The sequence below is a fragment of the Mustela nivalis genome (assembly GCF_964662115.1).
Source record: "Mustela nivalis genome assembly, chromosome: 5".
Taxonomy (NCBI): Eukaryota; Metazoa; Chordata; class Mammalia; order Carnivora; family Mustelidae; genus Mustela; species Mustela nivalis.
The window spans coordinates 10,139,399-10,153,158 of NC_139024.1; the positions used below are offsets into that span (position 1 = coordinate 10,139,399).

General features: G+C 44.9%; 1 protein-coding gene across 19 annotated transcripts in view; it reads right to left on the reverse strand.

The window, feature by feature from the left end:
- The window catches only part of ARID1B (AT-rich interaction domain 1B), a 436,238-nt gene that overhangs the window by 56,320 nt on the left and 366,158 nt on the right, over window positions 1-13,760 (reverse strand). For 14 of the 19 annotated variants that reach the window (XM_082729553.1, XM_082729546.1, XM_082729550.1 and 11 more), the window contains one exon: window positions 3,459-3,786. In XM_082729553.1, the coding sequence (XP_082585679.1) occupies window positions 3,459-3,786 (328 nt within the window). Of the gene's footprint in view, window positions 1-1,578; window positions 1,708-3,458; window positions 3,787-13,760 lie in introns of all 19 variants that reach the window. The other 5 variants (XM_082729555.1, XM_082729556.1, XM_082729554.1 and 2 more) reach the window with 1 other exon arrangement.

The window sequence follows — 13,760 nt, forward strand, 5'->3', positions numbered from 1 at the left end:
GCTATGCGGATGCTGTTGGCTGAAACGCAGATTGGATCTTCTCGTGCTGGTTAGCTAACATTGATTTTCTGCCCCAGTGGAAGAGATTTTACTCTGATGCATGCCATTTAAATTCATTTTACACAGCTGCTTAATGTGGCTTGGCAAGGCACAGCCAAACTAGCTTTGTGGGACTAAATAGAACTCCAGAGTTGGTGAGGGACAGATCCTATGGATTAGCAGCTAATGACGAATGCCTCCCTCTCCCCTCTGTGATTTTCCTACTGACTCATGGACTGACCTTGAAGGTACCACAAGAGAGGAGGAAGAGGAAAAGACAAAGTCCCAAAAGAATTACGTTTACCTAATTCTACATTTATTATTTCGCTTTTAGGATTATGTTTACAAAATTCTGTATTTGTTGGCCCACATTTAGGACCATGTTTACAGGATTTAGAACTCTCGACTGCAAAATTATCATTTGCTCTTGCTGTCTAAATAAATGTATCCCGAATATAAAACTATTGGAGGGCTGTCTGTGTTACGTATTCACAACAAGTCGTGAAAGCACAGTTGTATACGTTTAATCTTTAAACAAAGCCAGCGGACTGTTCCCTGTTTTATCTTCAGCAAAAATGTGGCGTGTTTCTACTGCAGCTACTGAAGAGAATTCAATCTCTGTGGCATAATCTTATTGTTACGATATGGAAAACAATATCAAGAATAATATTTTCACTAAATAAATTGCTCAATAATAATACACCATAGGAGCATTTACTAACCTAAAAATGGTGACAGCCTGCTCTTATAAAGCTTTGTAGTAAGGAAAGAAGAAAGACACGTTTTGTTGCTGTATGTAATTCCTGTGTTGAAATTGACAACAATATGGCAACACTATGTTTAGAAAGCAAATTCTGTGTTGGAGGATTTGGTTGCATTTTTCTGGGGACTTTAATATTCTAAAACTCCTTGGGAGAAGTAACAGAAATCTTTGGCACAGATATCTGCTCAGTGATGATATAATGAAACCCCTCTTAAGTCCTATTAATAACCTGAGTCATGTCTCCTGCAGCGAGTCTCCTGTCAAATAAGGTTGCTGTGCTCGGAATTTGGGGATGTGTGTGGGAGCAGGTCACTGTAGTGGCAGGAATGACAGTAACACAGTTGTGGTAACAGTGCTGTACGACACAAGTTCCCAGACAACACGAGGACGACAGTGGGGGAAATCACGCCAGGGGAGGTGACTTCATTACTCTGATGGAGCTCAGAGTGTGCATTTCCCTCTCAGGCACGAAGGAGAGAAGCAGCCATGCCCAAAGCCATGCAGAGACGGGATCTGGGGACGGCATGCAGGGCGCCACCACACTACCACGGAACCGTCCAGAAGAGTGAAAAACGGAACAGAACAAAACGAACAAAAACCCCGAAACAAATGAAAAGAAACAAAAAGACGACCCCCTCTGGGATGGATTTCCTTTTAGGTCTTTCGCTTTCTTGTTTGGGGTGTTCCTTTTGCAGCCAGATGGCACGGTCATTAACGGTTTAAAAAAAAAAAAAATGCCCAGGTCCCGCAGCAAGTCAGGGTATGTGGCTACCTACCCGTACTGGTCAGGCTGGTGCATCATGGGAGCCTGAGAGTTGCCATAGTTGGGGTGCTGGGAAGAAAACATGGGGCGTCCCCCAGCCCCAGACTGGCTGGGATAAGCAGGCGACCTAATGTATGGTGGCCTAAAGCAGAACAGAAGAACAACTTCTTTGGATTTGTTCTGTAGACAAGTCTGAATCCCCCTGCGCTTCAGGTTCTCTCCACGCGTGGGTGTGAGCGCTACAGAATGTGGCCTCGGCCTCTGTCCCATGCAGCTGCCTGCCAGGGGGACCGGAGATGGTTCCTCGAAAAAAGGGCGGGGAGGAGGGCAGGGTGAAGGAGAGAGATGGGGAAGACTGTCAGAGCTGGTCCCCATGCTCACATCAGCGCACCCCTGACTCCGGGACAAGCCAAAACGCACAGTCCTCAGAGCGCCCCGAGGGCTGCAGCGGATGGCCCAGGAAGGCAAGGCTCTGGGGTGGCCAGCTGCTCAGAGGCAGACGTGACAAGGCAGGGATGTGTTCCTCTGCACGAATCGGTAGAAAATGCCACATCGGCTGATTCTGGAAGGGAACAGCGCAAGACTCTTACGCAGAACAGCTAGTTATGGCCTGTCCCTCTGGGTGTCTTCCTCCCAGGCCACCAGCCGCAGCCTCTGGTGCCATCCGGCACTTTCCACCTGAGAGGAGCTGGTGCAACCATGAACAATTCGGTTCAACTGATCTCAGAACTTCAGCTGGACCAGGAAAACCGGTGTTCATGGACAGGTTTATTAAAACACTCCCTAAGGCCTGTGTGGGTTCCATTTTGTATAGACAGGGGTGGGGTTCAGGAGATTTTAAGGAACTGTAATATGGATGAGAGAGAGAAAAAGAATGACTCACTTTCATTTTGATTCCTCAAGGGAAATTCATCATTATTTGGAGCAAACGTGAGACTAAAGGGGTCCCTAACATCCCCCGAATAGCAGCTTCAGAGGAAAAGTAACAAAGGGACACATTTAAACACACACACACACACACACACACATTTTTCTTTCCCTTTGACAAAAATCTGATGCTTCTATCTTTTCTTCTGAAGACACCCTATCTTCATACGTAGCTTTCAATGTGCTTTGATTTAAAACGTATTTTAGCATTTGTTCAACATAATGTAAAACATACCTATAAATACTTCTCTTAAAACTATTTACTTCTGTCTCATAAATTTTTCATTAAGTATGTTATTTTTATGCAGTTTAAATAACTTCAACAATTTTAAAAATCAAGATTAAAAACAAGTAAGTAACTGAGGCTAAAACCTTGCTCTGTCAACTTAAAACTTTATGAAATATTATCTCTGCTTTACTGGCCACATTTTGGTTTGGACAGATAGAGAGGTAGGCCTAGAAAAATAAAATCTACCATGAGAGTATGAAATCCATAATCTCACACAGAAACATTTAGACAAACACACACAATACGAATATGTGCATAGACAAAGATCCTATTTTATAAAGACTGTTATGGTGGGTTTAAAAAAAGAAAGGAAGGTGATTCTTTTTCAGTAGTTTAGATTTTAGAAGCCTACATTTTCAGCTTTAGACCTTTCCTGCTTAAACCTTGCTCCTCTGACGGGACACCCAGCTATGGCGCTGCCCTGGGCGCGCGTTGCAAGGTCTAGTCACGGTCATTCTGAACGAGCTCCCACAGCGGACTCGGCCACCACTCAGGTTCCTCCCTCCGTGTCTCACAGATCGTGGTCTGCCACTGACTTCTCTGTACTTTAAGGGACAACGTGTGTGAACACCAAAGGGATGGCCAAGCCGAGCGACACCACACTCCCCACCCCGGGTGACGCGGGCGTGAGGCCCGCTCGCAGGTGCGCACGTAGACCACCTGCCCCGACGGCATACCTGCTCTGGGCCGAGTTTGCAGCGGCCTGCATCACTGCGGCGGCTGCCTCCTGTGCCTTACGGTTCACGGTTGGCATCGGCGGCCCCATTCCTGGCCCTCCCTGCTGAGACATGCCGGGAGAACTGGGGGTCATGCTGCTCATATTTCCAGGAAATGGTCTGTTCTGCATCCCAGCTGATGGCATTCGTCCCAGGGGCATAGCACCACATGGCTGGCTTGGCCCTTGTCCATGCATCTGGTTGTTGGCATTGATGCCCATGCCGGGCCCCGGGCCGCTGTAGCTTGCACTGGGCACCCCGCTATACGTTGGGGGTCTGGAGTAGTTACCTAAACAAAAAGCAAACACAAATTAAAGCCTTTTACTCAGTATCTGGACTGGTGAGAACATTCGCTGGAAATGCTTCTTGTCCAACAATGTGGTCAACACAGAACGGCAGTCATTATCCTTATTAACCCTTCCCCTTTGGCACGGATGAGGCTGGCTGTGTCAACACGTGCTCGCTTGGCCCATTCCAAAGGCAGAGAGCCACACAGGACTGCTGCGAGATGGAGAGGACAGGCAGACTCATCACCCAAACCATCCAGAAACAGGCAGGGGACGCTGGTAGTGAGTGTCGCCTCAGTCCATCCAAGGCTCACATGCTTACCTTTTAAGCAAAGTCATGATTTCAACCCTAGTCCTTGGGAACACACCACTGAGACTGCAACCACGTCACCACTGTGCTTGACAGTCCTGATCCGGGGCTCTCAGAAAGACAACACGTGAGACAAACGTGTGGTCAAAATTATCCTCCAAAACCCCACAGGAGGGGCGCCTGGGTGGCTCAGTGGGTTAAGCCTCTGCCTTCGGCTCAGGTCATGATCTCAGGGTCCTGGGATCGAGTCCCACATTGGGCTCTCTGCTCAGCGGGGAGCCTGCTTCCCCCATCCCCCCGCCTGCCTCTGCCTGCTTGTGATCTCTGTCAAATAAATAAATACAATCTTAAAAAAAAAATAAAATAAAAAAAATAAAACCCCACAGGGGATGTCGTGTGGGGGCTCAACAGCAGTCTGGCCAAACAATCTGCTTTTCTCTGATGCTGGGAGCACGTCTGGTTTGTTTGTGTGTTTGTTTTTTTTACCTGAGCACCAGATGAAGCAGCTAGTTTGTGCTTAGTGCCTGTCTTAGGAAATATGGCTTCAAGCACTACCCAGACGTGGGCGCAGTGAAATGGGGACACCGCAGGGAGCAGGCAGAGCCTGAGGAGGACGTGAGGGACCACAAGTGCACCCCCAGCCCCGTTCACAGTGGGGGACACACTGAGGAGAATGGTGGCTTTAAGGGTCCCAACTATTTCAGTAGTTCTGTCTTCTCTCTCCTTCCACACCTTTTATTTTGACTGAGTGTACATAGATTAAAATCAAATAAATTAAAGGCATATGTAACGTCATTCCAATAATAATAATAATTGAAGATAGTAACTGCCAAACCACACAACGTACGACACGCGGGGCTAAATGCTTTGCTTCGATGGTTACATTCATTTCTCCAATAACCACATGAAATACATATAAATGACGACGATTCCATCTACAAATGGAGAAAATCAACAGCTAGTAGGTTAGGAGTCAAGCTCAAGCCAAAGGATTATGGGACCCATGTAATTAACCAATAAAACATGCTGCCTTCCCACAAATGATTACTGAAATAAAATGAATGTAAAAAGCATTTGTAGAATACAGATCAGTGTTTCCCAATCAATCCTTACTGCTTTCTGGAAGAATCTCCTTGTCAAAATAATGTAACTGTTCTAGGGGATATAAAGTTAAATACAATGCAATTCCTGCACTCAAAAAGCTCAGAGCGCATGTGTGTGTGTGTGTGTGTGTAGAGTAGCAGGGATAAGACAAGAAAGTGTAGAAAAGCAAAAAAGAAAAAGTGCAAGAATAAGTGTGCTTGGGGGTGGGGCAGGGATCAGCGCAGTAGGGGAGTTCGGAAGGTTTCTTTGCTGGGCGGGGACCTCGGGAACCTGTAGGTGGGCAGGCCCTGGGACCTGGGGGAGCTGGTGCCGAGTGACGGCTCCGCACAGACTGTCTCCCAGATCTTAACTTGTTCTCCCCGTTCTAGGTTTCATCCTCTTCCCCATAAACCAAAGATAATCCCCTCTACTACTGTCTACTTGCGCTCTTGCTAGGGTTAAAGGACATTATGTATGGGAAGTACTGCAAACGAGCACGTGAAAATGGGAGGGAGTAGGTATCTGGGTGGTGAGTCAGGCAGAGGAGAGGACAGCACACGTTACAGCCAGCCAGACCGCAGACATCAGGCCACTGATGAGCTCTGTGTGGCTGTGTGCCGGGCACCCTGGGGTCAGAGGGCACGTTCAGGAGGGCCTTGTGTTCCAAGCCTCCAAGTGTACGGTTTATCCTGAAGATAAAGAGGAGTATCTCCAGGTTTTCCAGCAGAAATTGGATTTGATGAGTAACAATAATAAAAGCAAACACTTAATATTTACTGTATGCTAAGCTCAATTCCAAATTCTGTGTGAACTCATTTAATCCTCGTTTCAAGCCTAAGAGGCCTCTGTTATTACAATCCTAATTCTGGAGATGAGACACCTGAGGCACAAGATGTTAAGGAGCCCGTCTCAAAGTCATGGGCCTGCTAAGCAGAGAAGGTACCGTTCGCACGCAGGTAAAATCTGTGTGTGGTTCAGAGTCCGAGCACATGACACTACTGGGTGGCCTCTCAAACGCTTAAGGAAAAACTATACTTATGTGACACATCATCGCAACCATAAAAAGAGGTTTCCTTAATCCACACGTGTGAAACTGCATCACCTATAAACCTACAAGAGATCTGCGGCCTTTTCAATAGGGCCTGGGTACATCACGTGAGCTTTCTTGTTGGGTGTCCGTGGAGTGTGTTATTTATTGCAGATGGCGAGAAGGTCACCATTCACAGGGACCATGGGCTGACGCGTTTGCTGTAAAGGTCTGGATGGTACATATTTTAGCTATATGGGCCAGATGGTCTCCATACACAAATGAGAGTGCCTGTGTCCCAATAAAACTTTATTTACAAACACAGGTGGTGGGCCAACATTGGTCATAATGTGCTGGCCCCTGCTACAGACCAATCTCAGGACAAACCAATATAGTGCTCCGCCAGCACAGAAGGGGACTTGTTACAACCAGCAACTTCTTCAACTCTGAATGTCCTCTGGAAGGCGAAGGAAAGCCTAAAGGGGAATGACAACAGAGTGATGCCCCAGTAGTACAGGAACTGGAAATGGGAGGAAAACAAGAGAGACTAGAAGGAACAGGAGAGGTGTGAACAGCTACCATTCAGGTCCTCATGAGTCGGTCTTTAATAGCCAGCTCCTTGAATTTATGCTGCCTTTTCCTAAGAAAATACTCTGCCTTTGCAGAAATAATCGAACGGACACTGTTTCCACGTAAAACGTAAAACATTCACTGTTGATCAATTTCAAAGTTCTTTATAAAAAGTTCTTCAGTTGTTTTGGAATCTCCCACCCCACAGGACCACACATAAGGTCCCCGTCTGTCTTCCTGTCACACCATTGTGGTGGAAAGGGCACCTTATGCTTCCCCGGCTTGTGAGGGACACAGCGCGGTGGGTAGGCTGCTGGCCTGCCTCTTCCTACGCCTTCTTGGAGCACAGGCCTCCGAAAGCTTCTCTGTGGGCAGAGTTAAGACTTGTCTCTATCCTCACTGACCTCATACGCCCTCGCTTCCAGACAGTCTGATAGCATCAGGGAACACAGTGCTCTTTTTTGGCTCTTGCTTTTATTAAAAATAAATAAACTCATTCACAGTTCGAATGCAAATGAAATTAATTCACATATTTATTCGATTACTAGCTCCCGCCCTTCCCCAGCACTTGGTAAGTGACTCATTTGGTAAGAAACCGGATTCAGTGAAAACATATGTACCCTTTGCTTTCGAAGGAAATGAAATAACACTTGAATCTTGTTTTAGAAAACAAGCGTTTGGACATGGTTCTGGCAGACGGGGCCCACAATGCAGTTTTGTTAGAGAAGAAAGTTCCTGATTTTGTTGAACTCTGCTTACGGCTGGAACAGAGAAACCCTGTCAGCCTGGGCTCTTGCACTTCGGTATAACTGGCAGTCAGGGGCTGTATTTTAAGGAACACAAAGGAAAGAAATGACTGAGATGTTCGGTTACCCTGGACCCTACTTCTTCCTTCTCATTCATGGTGCGTGCTAAGAGGAGGGCTGCGTTTCAATGGCTTTGCTCCATTCCGCAGCTGGTCTGCGGACAGCAGGTGGGCGGGGTCCGTGTGAGCACACAACCCAGGCACACACTCACACACGCACGCAAGCACTTGTGCGTAGAAAGGCCCATTGAGTGCTGTGCTCCCAATCTCATTCTCCTCAATCAGTTGGGTTGATTCCATGAATTGGCACTCAAAAGCACACGTCAAGGGAATCCGTTCTAATTACAGAGGCCTCTGTTTGGGAGAAGAAGTACAAAGTCCCCTTTTCTTCTCCTTGAAACGCTAAAGACTTTCCTCATTAAACTCACATGCCTGGATAAAAATGCTTTCTAAAGGCTTTAAATGGCTTAAGAGGCAGCAATGGATGAAGTGCAGGCTCTAGAATTTGGGTCTGAATAGCGGCATGACCTTGGATAAGTTACTTAACCTGTCTGACCATCGGTTTTGCCATCTGTAAAAGTAAGCACAATCATGCGGACCTGGCACCAAGGGACTAGCAAAGTGCCGAGCACAGAGGCCCCGCATACACAGGAGTGGCCACCATCATCATCAACGATCACAATACTGTCAGCATCGTGGATAACGGATGATCTTTCCCCATAATCTTTTTTAAAAATGTGTGGAAGGAGTGAAAAGTGATTAATGCCCCCCCCTTGCCTTCTCGATAACATATCTTTCTCCCCCAAATAAACAAAAACCAAACATGTAAGCCAAGCAAAATATGAGAGGAAAAGCCAGGAATGAGAAGTGCAATCTTATTTCCATGTTTCTCTAATAGATTAGTAATTTGTTGGCACCAGCACCGACAGAAAACAGATGGATCCAGCGTTAAGCACAATGAAGGCAGCAGATGCTGGGCCAGCCCACCTCAGCTGGACGGGTCTTCCAGCCAAGTCCGAGAGCCCACAGTTTTCAAGTGGGTTCATCTTGGCACACCAATTTTGGGAAATCGGTCACCAGATAAATTCAGATTTCAACCCACCAGGAGGTGTAGTCAAGCACTAGCTGGAGCGGGACTCTGTTCCAGTCACATTATTATTTTAGCAGGACCACAAAAAATTCTGTACCTGACTCTGGAATATTTAATTTGCAAGTTATAGTCTATATTCCAAGCCTCCTGCCTATATTGAAGAACTATTAAGTGTTTCCACTCACATAAGAAGTTTTGCTTCTCAGTGTCATCATTTGACAAAAACTGGAGAATCACTTCTACACGCAAGGCTCCCTATCATTTCCCCCATGCTGTGGAGGGTAAAACGGTGCCCAAATCACAGACTAGACACTTTGCCCAGAGCAGGAAAAAAATAAAACAGACTAATTAGCTATGTATTATGATAAATGTAATTGTGGATTAGTGCTAAAAAGGCACTGACCTTGTTGTTCAGTTAATTATGTTTGGCACTTCTTATAGCTGTCTACTACATCACGATTTTAGGTCAAGTTTATAGAGATAGAATTTACATACAGTAACAATCCTATAGGTCCTATAACTACCAGAACATGGGATAGTTCTACCATGACAAAAAAATTGCCCGTTTGTGGTCAGTCTCATGACCACCCGTGGGAAACACTGATCTGATTTCTCTTCCTACAGCTTTGCCTTCTCCCCAGTACCTTCATACACAATCATGTCGCATGTAGTCTTTTGTGTCTGGCTGCTTTCCCTTAGCATCACGCTTTTGAAATCCATCCACATTACTGCACACGTCAGTGGCTTCTTCCCTTTGGTTGCCGAGTAGCTTTCAATTCTGTGGACATTTAAGTTGTTCCCCGTTTTTGGCAATTACAAGCAAAGCTGCTAACATTTGCACACAGGTCTTTGCGTAGACATAGGTTTCATTTCTCTTGGCAGGACCCGAGGAATGAGAGTGCCAGGTTGTAGGGTAAGTGTGTTTGACTTTGTAAATCTACCAAAAAATGTATGAGTTAAAAAAAAAAATGTATGCATTCTAACTGCTCTACATACTTGATATTGTTAATTTAAAAAAAAAAAAAAAAAAAAAAGAGCCATTCCAGGAGGTATGGAGTGGGTATCACTGTGACTTTAATTTTCATTTCCCCAATGAAGAATGAGCATTTTTCACATGTTTATTTGCTGGTTACCATATTTCAGTAAGATCCTTTCTGTGTTAAAAGAAAAAAAAAGTTGTATTTCAAAAACCTTCTTCTAACTCCAGCTTTCTACACAGGCTGATAACACAATATAGATAGCTCTTTTATTAGATACTACTTTGGAGGGAAAATGATCCCTCCAAAGGAATCATTGTGGTCTTCGTAGACCACAAATGCAGGTTCAAAATGAAAGATAACTTACCTTCAGTCACATTAAATCCTGCTATTGGTGGGAATGGAGAGAATTTGTTTTTGGAATTGGTATTTATGGCACCACATCTTCCCTAGATCAACATGCATTTTAAGAAGTCTTCACGGTGGAAGAGAAATAGCCATACTGCCCAAAGCTTGGAATAGAGGGGGAAAGGCCAACTGCCTTACAGTATGGCTTCAGCGACTCACTTCTGGTAGCTCTTTCCGTATGTTACCTAAACGAACCGCTTTAAAAATTTAATTACACGATAATGCAAGCTCAGTGCAGAGAATATACATGCACAGAAAGAAACAGACAAACATGATCCTTCGTTTCACCTCCCAAAGATAAATCTTAAGCATTGAGTCATCAACCCCAACCCTGTGAAGCATCAAGGTAGGGTGGGAAAAGCACCAGCACCTCTGGAACTCTCCATCTTCATCTCTTTCAGAAAGAGCTCTGAAGGGAGGGCCTCCTCCACGCTCACTGTGTGCTAACGGCTAGGGATTCGGCAGCAAATGAAGGCAAAGAGCTGCCATTCTGGTGGCATGAGACAGGCAAAGAAGTCAAGTCTAGACCATGTCATGTGGTGCCAGTAAGTGCCCTCAAGAAACACGAAGGGAGATTTCTACAGAGTGGCGAGGGGAGGCGTCCCACCAAGGTGACCAAGGAGAGCCACCCCAGCGAAGGGAGCTGTGTGCGTGTTCACGGCTCCCCAGGAAGAAGTGCATCTTCAGAGAAACAACTGTCACAGAGACTGACATCAGACAGGCCCAGGGGACATATGGGCACCGTCAGATGCCAGCCAGCATCCGACTCCAGGGCAGGGAGTGTGGAAGAGAGCACAGGCCCTCAAGGAGCAGGGTTATAATGGTCTGCTATGTGGGACCTTTAGAAAGCCATTTGTCACTCCCGAGTTCAGTTCCCTCATCTGCAAAAAGGATATACTATAAAATTATCCGTCTAATGTTGCTGTGGGGGAAAAGAATTAATAACTGCAACTATTGTTGGGCCCTGACAGTCAATAAATAGCACCTTTCAAGGAATAGAGAGGAATTGTTACTGTATCAATGACTTTTTATCAGTGAAATGATCTTTTCCTATCTTGCACATATGTCGAATTTTACTTTCATCATGCACAAATTTTCGAATTTATTTCTCAGACTGAGTAGAAGTAGCACAAACATTAAAAAATGTAAAAACATATTATCTCAAGTCAATAGCAAAATTTAGTATAAAACAGTAAAATCTCTATGGTAAGAAACAAAAGCATCTCAGAGTCACCGTGGTCACCCGTTGCTGGAGCTCCTGTCCTCCCTGGGCTCCAGAGTGGCCATGCCCTGGGCGTGCCTGCGTGCGGACAAGCGCCGCCTGGAGGGAGAGCTCTGACCTGCTTCCCCTGAGGGCTGAGGGACCCTTACCCTTTTGTGGCTTGTCATTCAGTAAGGCCGTTTCTTTTCAAACATTTGAAAAAATGGCCAAGCTATGAGCCCTAGCAAAAGGCACCTTGCTGAGATGTCAAGAAAAGCTGAATGTCCACATCCTGTATTCCTATAGTCTGTCCAGCTTGTTGTGACCAAGAACTTCTGTGGAGGAACAGCCCACGGGATGACGTCACGAGGATGTGCTTCCTCAGCCAGGGGGTGAATGGCAGCACTCTTGAGCGCTGCTGGTTTTAATTAGCAAGGATAAAGAGTTTTGCACTGGTCAAAATTAAAGCTGCTTTATGGTGTTTTTTTCTTCCTTTTTAAAATTTTAAGTTGCTTTGTAGTTTAAATTTTTTTCACTCCTTCCTAAATCCCTGGGTTTTGATAAAATTGTGATGGTTATTGGTCTGTTAAGAAAAATTCATGCTTAAATCTTACAACGTGGAAACTAAATCTGAGCATAAAAATTAGACTGCAAGGTAATATTGCTTATTTATAGCAATATTAAGGCTAGATGCCGATTTTCTGCAATTAGTGACAAATATGCAAAAAATATTTATCGTCATTTTGAGAGACACTGTTCTAGAGAACACAATACAAGGCAGTCTTTGTTCTTAAGAAATATAAAGGCTGGGGCACCTGGGTGGCTCAGTGGGTTGGGTCTCTGCCTTCGGCTCAGGTCATGGTCTCGGGGTCCCGGGGATGAGCCCCCCGTTGGGCTCTCTGCTCAGCGGGGAGCCTGCCTCCCCCTCTCTCTTCCTGCCTCTCTGTCTACTTTTGATCTTTGTGTGTCAAATAGATAAATAAAATCTTTTTTTAAAAAAAAGAGAAAGAAATATAAAGACCATAAAGGTGAAATTTGTTTCAGCTCTTTCCCCCAAATTCATTAATAATTAACATGTCAATTCTGTAACTCCTTTCTATTTATTAAAGCAAGTCTCAATCACCCTACTCGCAAACCCTTTATAGGGATAGTTACTATATGTACTTGCTTGAAGGTAGAAAAGCACTATTTCATAAAATATACCGCAATTAAACATTTTCACACATTTAGATTGGATTCACTCTACTCGCGTATTTAATAATTCAGAATTTACAGTATTAATGTACATTTCTAAAAATTTCCTTAACTTCATAGAAACTTTTTTCTTCATCTCTAGTACCTTTGATGTATTTCTAAGCCTGTATTCCCAAAACGTTCCTTGTTCCTCAAAGGCAAGTAGCTTGTGTCTCCCCAGTGGCTCACTGAATGAACTGGCCAGGAGGGGTTATGTCGGAAGCATGGGACTATGTGAGCGGTCTCTGAGGTCTCCTTTGGTTTGAACCCTGGTTCTCACACTTACTAGCTGTGGGACTGTGGGTCAATTACGTAACCTACTCACCTGCTCATTTGCAAAATGGGGATAACGTAACAGCTTCCCATTAATTAAGAAAATGGGCAAGTCAGCCTGAATTTGAATCCCGGCATGACCAATGCGTGTCCTGGTGAAGCTGTTTGCCTACTATATGTGTCAGTTTCTTCATCTGCCATGTGCCACAGTAACAGTACGTAGCACAGAGCCTGTCGTGGGCATTAAATGAGTTAGTCCATGGAAAACACTCCGGGCGTGCCTGAGTGGCTCAGTCAGTTGAATGTCTGACTCTTGATTTCAGCCCAGGTCATGATCTTAGGGTTGAGAGGTCAAGCCCCATGTTGGGCTTCGTGTTCAGGGTAGTTGGCTTGGGATTCTCCCTCTGCTCCTCCCCCTGCTCGCTTGTTCTCTCTCTCTCTCTCTCAAATAAGTAAATAAATAAAATCTATAACAAAACAAAACGAAATGCCTCAAACAGGACCCAGGACACAGTAATAAGTGTTGACTGTTAATACTAAAAACAATTTTGGAGAAGCCATTCCTGACAATAAAAAGGTTGAAAAAAAGACTGTAAGATATCTTCCTCTGAGACCTCTTAAAAACAAAATGAACCCAGAAGAAAGTCATCTAGCCCGGTACAGAAACGGAAGATGGGACTAATGGGCTCTGTGGGTCACACACAAGTGACTCTTTTCAGAGACCTTAACACATGTAACACAGAATTGTAAGCTGAATGTTTTACTACTAATTTGAATAATTAATTAAGAGGAGAAAGAAAAAGATACTTCATTTGTGTCATGTTTAAAAGAATCAACAAAGAGAAATTCAAAAGTAAGGCCATTTGTGGAACTGAACAGTACGTTACAAGCATTTGTTTCCTGTGATTCAGTGTTCACTGGAGGAGAAGACAAGGAGGAAAGGCAGACAGTTCGGAGTCGCACACAGAGAACCAGGACGCTGATTTTAAGCACACAGTG